This window comes from Salmo salar, chromosome ssa09 (genome assembly GCF_905237065.1).
Source record: "Salmo salar chromosome ssa09, Ssal_v3.1, whole genome shotgun sequence".
NCBI classification, from domain to species: Eukaryota; Metazoa; Chordata; class Actinopteri; order Salmoniformes; family Salmonidae; genus Salmo; species Salmo salar.
In genome coordinates, this window is record NC_059450.1 from 17814067 (window position 1) to 17822493 (window position 8427).

At 42.1% G+C, this 8427-nt stretch overlaps 1 protein-coding gene across 3 annotated transcripts; it reads left to right on the forward strand.

Moving 5' to 3' along the window:
• The first annotated feature begins 367 nt into the window (after nt 1–367).
• On the forward strand, nt 368–7946 carry LOC106610888 (BSD domain-containing protein 1). Of its 3 annotated transcripts, none has more exons than XM_014210548.2 (11): nt 368–572; nt 1520–1583; nt 1836–1952; nt 2068–2235; nt 2698–2752; nt 3640–3755; nt 3913–3981; nt 4497–4581; nt 4679–5170; nt 5300–5403; nt 5525–7185. In XM_014210548.2, exons 1-11 carry the CDS (start codon nt 562–564, stop codon nt 5549–5551), a joined length of 1308 nt encoding a protein of 435 aa, XP_014066023.2. In that variant the 5' UTR covers nt 368–561; the 3' UTR covers nt 5552–7185. The 3 variants fall into 3 exon arrangements, with proteins under 3 accessions (XP_014066023.2, XP_045579391.1, XP_014066022.2); XM_045723435.1 differs by lacking the exon at nt 5525–7185 and adding an exon at nt 7713–7946 and having other exon boundaries at nt 520–572; nt 1493–1583; XM_014210547.2 differs by having other exon boundaries at nt 523–572; nt 1493–1583.
• Nucleotides 7947–8427: the final 481 nt, after the last annotated feature.

Here is an 8427-nt window from a genome sequence, read left to right on the forward strand (position 1 = left end):
TTGGGGAACATTTTGCTGTTTTAAAGCTCATTTTCTTGCAACTCTATACATTTTGCCATGTCTCGTCATATTTCAGTGACTCAAACATTACAACAAAATGTATGGGCTAAAAAACATTAGCTGACATGGGCTAGTTGATCTGGACATTTCTTACACGTTATAAATAGCTCTCTAACGTACACAATGACTGACATGACAAGAGGAAAACTGATAATGCACTACCCAATTTCGAAACTGCACCTTGTGCATTCTTCCTTCTATCAACTTTCAAGAGTAAATTGAAAGTTCCCTAATTTTCCTCCAGGTACTCATTATGTAAATGTTGACCCATCCCTAACCATGATCCTTTGCAGACACAGACATAGTCCTAAAAAATTGCCTAAAGAGCTAATAATGCATTTGGAAAATAATAATACATTTTACACGAGCTATCTACCCTAAAGCTGTATTTAGTAGAAGCAGATACAAACTGAAAAGTCTTTCTTTTAGAGGGACAAGCTTTTTCCTAATTCAGCAGGGTCAGAGTTCAGTAAATGCCGGCGATGTCGTCATGGTCTGAAGATGGCTGAAGGGTGAGTGAGAAGTCGCAAAATAGTTTTTGTTTGATAAATTAACCATCGTATTATAATCACACTTTTGGCGTGGGTTTTCTTCATATAAGATGTTGCTTCCTTCATATTTAGCTCTTGCTACGTTCACCCATTTCAAAACGTTCTGTCTGTTCTCGAGGCAATGTGAGGAAGTCCGTCGGTGTTTGTTTACCAAAATATTGCACCAGCTGGTTAGCTTGATGGCTAACGTTAGGTGGCTAGCTAGCAGTGACTAACAGACTGGTTGCTGCCTAATCGCAGAGACAGACGTTTTAATCGCGTGACAAATGTAATTTGGTCTATTATTTCTACCTCCTGTTGTATTTATTAAAAGTGATGGATAAAATACAGTTATATGGTTCCAACCGTAGCTAACATTGTTTGCATGACAGCTAACTAGCTAGGCTAGTTGCTGTACACGTCTAATGCACATTCACTGGGGTGTATTCATAACCTATTGCAACTGAAACCATTGATCGTTTAAGAACCAAACGAAATTAAACGGAGCAAACAGAACAAAACGGGGAGGGACCTACCTAAATGTGTCCAATAGAAACTCGGAGGAGAGAAACAGTGGACATGCACTCATCTGACAGCAATCTAGCCAGTTTAGCTGACTGACTAGCCAACACATGAGGTGTATTCATTACGCCAATTATGCAACAAACAGTTTACTCCAAACTGAAAACGTTTTGCAACAGAAATGGCGTAATGAATACACCCCAGGTGTTGGCTAGCCAGTCAGCTAAACTGGCTAGATTGCTGTCAGATGAGTGTATGCACACTGTTACTCTCCTGTCTGGCCAGATTGTAGGTAACGTTAGCTAGGCCATTAACATAGTTAAGTATCTAAAATGCAAGATATGTATTGCATGACATTGCCCTGTTGATCCATTTTTAAGTCTCATCACCATGCCTCTTGACTCCAGGGAAGGCTGCGAAGGCTGGTGGGGAGGCTGGCTTCAGCAAAGCTTACAGGCCGTCAAAGATAAGGTAGGCATCCATGCTAGCCTGCACAGATAATCAGGTTCTCTCTCCTTATGATGCGTAATAAGCTATAAAATAAACTAGCTGGCTATTTTGTTATGTGCTGTTTATCAAGAAGGCAAATTCAATGTTTTCAACGTGACTCATGATAAAACAAAAGTCAATGACTATCCTTGTGACATCCAATGTATGCTGCTATTGCAGACATCTTACCTTGTTTGGACTTGCCAATGTAACTCCAACATTTTATTTTTACAGTCATCTGAGGCGTATGAGTTTATAAAGCGTGACCTGACAGAGTTCTCCAACGTAGTGCAACATGATACTGCGTGCTCCATCGTCGCCACAGCAAGTGCTGTTAGAAGCAAACTAGCGGTAGGCCATTTGGATCTTTACTATGGGTCACAGAAAAGCTGATATGCATTGTCACTTGGTTATTTATAGGCATACTTCCTGTCTGACATATGACACCTGTCCCACTTTGTTTCAGGTGGAGGGCTCCTCTGACACCACAGAGAAGGTGAAGAAGAGCCTGTCTAGTTTCTTAGGCGTGATAACAGACACCCTCGCTCCTCCCCAGGACATGACCATCGACTGTGATGTCATTACTCTAGTGGCAACTCCTGCAGGCACCACAGAGGTGTATGACAGCACCAAGGTGAGGATGTTTAGACTGTGTTTAATTAATCACCGTGACAGTGTCATTCAACTACTTAAGGAAGAGATACTATGCTGTTTTACATTTTACAGCACTTACTGCTAATACACCAGAATGTATCTCAGAAATTTTAACATTGTTAGAGCTTCTCCCCCACCTGTTCAAACATGTTTGAGTGGTTAGTCTCAGAAGTGTTACTGAGCTCCACAGCAGAGGGGATGGTCTATCCACAGATTTGTGCTTTAGGCTTCAAGAGATGAAAATGTTTTTGATATCAAAACACGGTCTCTTTTTGTTGCAATACTAGATACCAGGGGTGTATTCACTAGGAACCAAATGGGCAGGGACCTACCTGAATTTGTCCATTCCAATAGAAACTCGTTTTTGGTGCAAAATACAACTGTTTGGACTGATGATTACACTCCAGAACACATGAGTTACAGTTTGTGTTTTGTTCCCTAGGCTCGTCTCTACAGTCTACAAGCTGACCCTGCTACATACTGCAATGAGCCTGACGGTGAACAGTTCACAACTTTCTTTTCCATCTGTTTCTTCACTCTTCTGATTACATGGCACATGACCTTTTCTTCAATATAATGTCACTAACCAGGCTTCAGTGTCCTCAAAACATAAAAAAGCCTACAGAATGGCAATGACAAGGGACTAAAGGCCTTATGATTACTCATTATACTCTACCCTAAATGTTTAGTCTGGAAATCATGATGGATTCTCTTGGTAACTTTGGAAAAGGGAATGAAAATAATTGTTCTGATTCAGGGTCTGATTCAGACAGACAACTCTCCCAACGAATCACAAGTTTGGATAGGCGGGGCTTAAAATGCGATCAGAAATTGCTCATGAAATACTCTTACCATAACTTTTGCAGTGTTTTTAGTGAAGGTAGTTGATTCAAATTAGCCACTTGCGAAATGCATTAATTAAAATAACCTCTGATCTCCATCTTGTTAGCTGATATTTTGTGTCCTGGGGATTTTTACCTTAGGGCAACAAGCAAATAAGGCAGTGACGTAAGAAATCCGAATGTCCTAACTCCTCCCTTTCCTCTTACCAAACTGACGTTGTCTGAGGGCTCTATTCAATCTGAGAGACTACTAAATGTCTTCAAATGCGCTCCAATATATCCCAATAATCCAAGCCTGCAAGCCCTCTCATTTGATATTTCTGAAGCAAATGTTAAGTGTGTTCAATTGCTGTATAGTGCCAACATTCAAATTTGGCAGGTTTATGGATTGGGCCTACCCATGAGTCAAAAAGAACTCTTATTACAGTGAATACAAATAACTTGTCAGTTAGTTTGGACTTCTTATTTTCATGCAGTTAAAGCTGTCAAACATTTTAGTGTCTTGGGTGTGCTTTAATTGTGTGACCTGTGTGTTGTCCTAGGTCCCCTAGAGCAGTTTGATGCGTGGCTCTCCTACTTCAGTCTGGAGGAGAGGAAAGGAGAGATCTCTGACCTCCTGGTCAACAGCCCTTCCATCAGGGCCCTTTACACCAAAATGGTACACTTATCTAAACCCTCCTGTTAAAAGGTCTTATCACAGAAACACTAGAGCTTAACATTATTTACCACGTTAATAGAATGTAAGTGAATTATTTTTGTTCCTAACAATGCAAAATCTGGGTGTCATGTAGCATATTATGCATTTTCATCCCTAGGTGCCAGCAGCTGTAGCCCATTCTGAATTCTGGCAGCGGTATTTCTACAAAGTCTTTCAGTTGTACCAGGTAATTCCCACTTTTGTTACTGGCATGGATGGCTCTCGTGAACTGTCATGCACCCCCTTCTATCACGTTAGAAAGTAAACTCTTCCCTCTGCTGGACAGTTTGCAGAGGGGCCTCAGAGCTCCGGTAGGTTAGTAAAGACTGGGAAAACATTGAGATTGTGAAAGCTAATCTCAGCACCCAGAGCCAAATCTCCTGCTACTCGATTTGGGTTCAGATGCTTTCCAATGTTTCTTAACAAAGTCCACGCCCTCCTCTGCCGAAGCCTGTTCACAGCCCCTTCCTCTTTTTCTGGAAAGTCCACCTGTGTTTATATTTTATTTGTTGCATGCTGACAAAATGGAGGTATCTTACAATGTTTTCGATGCAACTATTTCACAGGTAAGTTGTGTGTATTAGATCATTTAAGTTAAAATACCCATCACCACTTCATAGCACCAGCTCCCTGAATACATAAAAACACAAAAATCTGGTACTGTTCTGCTGATGGGTAATAATTATTGTGAGTGACCACCAGGAGGAGGCGAGAAGAGTGGCCCTGAAGCAGAGAGCAGAGCAGACTACCCACACAGAGGCTCTGGGCTGGGAGGAGGAGGATGAAGGTGTGTTGGATAGTGGATTTCACAATGGTGAAATGTTTTAGATTAGTGCAGGTCTGTCTCATGTGACTCGCTGTTCTCTCGCTTATTTCTACCCCAGATGACTTCCTTGGCGTGACGTCTTCATCTCGCCTAGACTTCACACCCCCATTGGAAGACCCCGCGACCCAGCTGTCCCCACTCACACCAGTCACCATGGCGACGACCCCGCACAGCCCCATCCCGTCTCCGAGCGGGGAGCGCTCCTCAACCCTCTCCCTGAGCAGCGACAGTGGCAGCCTGCTGACCCAGGTGGAGTTGAGACCAGCCAGGCCACATCCTGCAGTCGTGGAGCTGGCCCAGAAACTCAACAAGGCCAGCCTGGAGGAGAGCGAGCCAGAAGAGCAGCAGGAGGAGGAGAGGGAACAGGGGCAGCCTGAGGTTCAGGTAGAGGCCCCAGCCCAGCCTGAGCCCACAGGGAAAGCTACAGCTGAGAGAGTAACAGTCCAGGCTCCTACCACCAGACCAGAGACAGAGGGGCCCCAGGACCTGAGGGTGTTTGAGCTCAACTCTGACAGCGGGAAGTCTACACCTTCAAACAATGGCAAGAAAGGTAAAAGGACATTCTATTCAGCTATTGATGTGACTGTGATTTGATTGAATAGGCCTAAGCTGTTCGTGTCATAGAATTGTGTTAAATGGTCCTATCTGACCCTGTGCTTCCCCCCCCCAACCCCTGCAGGGTCCAGCACAGATGTCAGTGAGGACTGGGAGAAGGACTTTGACCTGGACATGACAGAAGAGGAGGTGCAGATGGCGCTCTCTAGAGTTGCCGCTACAGGAGAGGTGGGCTATGATGTATTTGTCATATTTTTCTTGTTGTATTTTTTTCTAACCTCAAACTATAACAAAGGATAACATGCCTTGGAAACAACTGTGTTGAACTAAATGACATGTTATTTTTCAGCTGGAGGATTGGGAGAACTGGGACTGACGATTGCCGTGCCATAGTGTTTTTATCCCGCCATTAAAGAGTTCTCGGCCGACAAACCATGCTTAACGTGTTTTAACTCTTTGTCCACGCCGTCACCATGTCACGTTTGTTCCTAGAGGAATGTCTGATGGGTTTGGACCATGTTGCTGAAAACTCTAGCAGAGCAATGCGAATCCAAGGCAATAAGCTTTGTCAAGGCACCATCAGCTGTCAGTTTGTGCATATAAGTCTCAAGGCTGATTACTAAGTCTTGTTGGTTATTTCTTGGAACAACTTATGCCTTAGAGAATGACACTAGTTTAGTTGGTGTTCCATTTGACTAAAGCTATGTAACATCTATGAGGATAGGTTCCCTACATAAGGGGAACTGCTGCTCTCTCTGTTCTGAAATGCCACTAAGTACATCGTTGCTAGTAGTTATTCCAAGTTAAGAGTGGGGGGGATTATTATTTTACTTCAGGCTGCCGAATAGCCATAAACTGTAACGCTGCTTATTACGTTACATAAGATGGCGTTCTTCACATGTGATTTATTGAATGGTGAAACATGATTTCAACTTATTTTTTCCCTCAAGTGATTTATTAACTCAATTATCTTTTACAAGTGAAATATTCAAAATATACTTCGGCCTTCATAGAGAGCATTCATTTTGGATTCGCTCACAACTCTAGATACATGGCCTTGTCAGACACACTATAGTGCAGAAAAGATATCCAAATGTTTTGTCACACAAGACACTGATCTGAGTCTAAACCCAACTAATCCATGTTCTACCTTTTCACTTTTTACTCCCTGTCCTGCTTAGTAATTGATGTGAACATCTCTTCTGTGACCTCCAGAGGCCATGTTTCCTTTTTATTTCTTGTCTCTGCTACACTAATGTTCACATCTATTATGCTATCAGACCTGTTTGTCTATTATTCTGGGTAGGGAGGGGCTCATGTGTTGTCAAGAGAAGATCATTATGATGCAATAAAGAGGTGCCATGGTGCTAGAGTTTTGGGCTTGGATGTCTGCGGGGGATATGGTCTGTTATGTTATTTCTGATGTAAAATAATTAATGAGTAACAGACTGCTGATCCCACAACCTGCTGTGCTTAGTATGGTATTGACAAACTGCACAACAGCTCTGGAGTTACCAGTGTGCGGAGAGTCGAGGCAGTGAGGGCTTTGTCTGCTTGATTTATGTAATGATACAGTATAGACTAGCTTCATTCTGCAGTATCGCTTCATGCTGTTCTGATATTTTATTGTAATAACTGTTGTCTTCATCAGTGTAAACAGTGACCAACACAAAGCATAAAGATGTAGTCTACAGATCTTTACAATGACTGCTTTTTATTTGAGTAGAATTACTCTGCTTTGTTTAGCATGGCAGTGCAATCACATATGCATACAGTTGTACAGCAGATGTACCGTTTTAAGTTGTACGTTTCTGGTTACTAGTAGCTTGTTGGAGGAATTATTTGTTAATAATGACTTGATATGTTGCATGTCTCATGTATTTCACTTGACATATATTTGCACTTTAAACACCAGTACGTTTAAAGCTGTTTTTTTTTTTTTTAGGCAATTATTTTTCTCTATTTTTCAAATGAGCATTGTCATTAAAAAGAGCATAATGCAAATGGTTAGTCATTGTCTGCACATTTGTATGAAAAAAAGTTAGTGGCTGTAGTTTGTCTTCAACTCTGGATTTCTAGAAAATCCTTGCTGCTGAGAAGTGAACTTGTCATGAGCTGAACGTTTAGGCCATTATGATGGGGTGCACCTTTGCCAGGGTAACGGTAACATCGCTACGTGGGCAGGTTTTACACCAGATCGCTCTGGTTTTACACCACATGGGACGTCGACAGTTTACAAACGTTGAAGGTCCGCTTAAAAAATCAACCATGACCAGGCACCACCACCAGACTAGAGTTTACAAAAAGAGATCGCTGCCGGAGTGCCATATAGGCCTACCAAAATTCATTTTAACCGCAAAGAAGTCTCAATCTGCAACATGTCCATCAACAGACATTGATGATGTCCCGATATCTCGGTAAATATGCCATGTCTACAGTCCTGTTAGCTAGGCCTAGACCACGAATCAGTGATTCAAATATGTGAAGTTTTTTTTTCTTCCTCTTTTCTCAAGTTGTTTTTCTGTTCTCGCTTATAGCCAGCTGCGCAGGTGTCCAGGTAACCACTGCCTAACCGTTTGGCGTGAGGATGTTTGTTTAGCGTCCATGGTGAACGAGCCCTCGCAGAGCACGGAGAGCTGAGTAGGGAGAACGAACAGCTTGTCTTCAAAGGGAAAAAGTAGCAGTCTAATTGCTCGTCATACAATATCTAATTGGAGTGCAATAATTATTGGAAATGCGTCAATAAACGTTAACATTTAAATCCAACCAAACTTTGTCGTTTTCTAAATATTTTTTTTCTTATGCATTTATTGTACTGATTTTTGTCTGGTATGGCTAAATGCTGTACCATGGAGTAGTCGACACTGATGTCTCGCCTGGCTGTAGGGTATTTCTTTCAAAGTAGGCCACCAGGTGGCAGTGTTGCCTAATTTACTTCAGATTCAGAACATGCCTCCCTTTCCACCCTTTTCCAATGGTTGACGTTGCAGCACTATTGTTAACCAATCTAATCCACTGAAGCTAATTCTGAATTGGCATTTATGATTCTCAATTTACCCCGTCACAATAGATTCTAATTTTCTCCATGTCCTGAGCCACAATGGGTATTTGTGCAGATACCATCTTACTGCTATAATGGGGCAATGGCAGCCATCCTTCGTTGGAGAGATGCTGCTTGATTTTTCCACATAAATGGATGCATATTAACACAGTATATTTCATATCTGAGGTATATTTCATATCTGAGGTATT

Bases quoted from the DNA above. Each gene is read 5' to 3' on its own strand.
- LOC106610888 (XM_014210547.2), top strand. The intron at 5,171-5,299 runs GTAAAAGGACAT...CAACCCCTGCAG, and splicing joins TTCAAACAATGGCAAGAAAG to GGTCCAGCACAGATGTCAGT. The intron at 5,404-5,524 runs GTGGGCTATGAT...GTTATTTTTCAG, and splicing joins GAGTTGCCGCTACAGGAGAG to CTGGAGGATTGGGAGAACTG.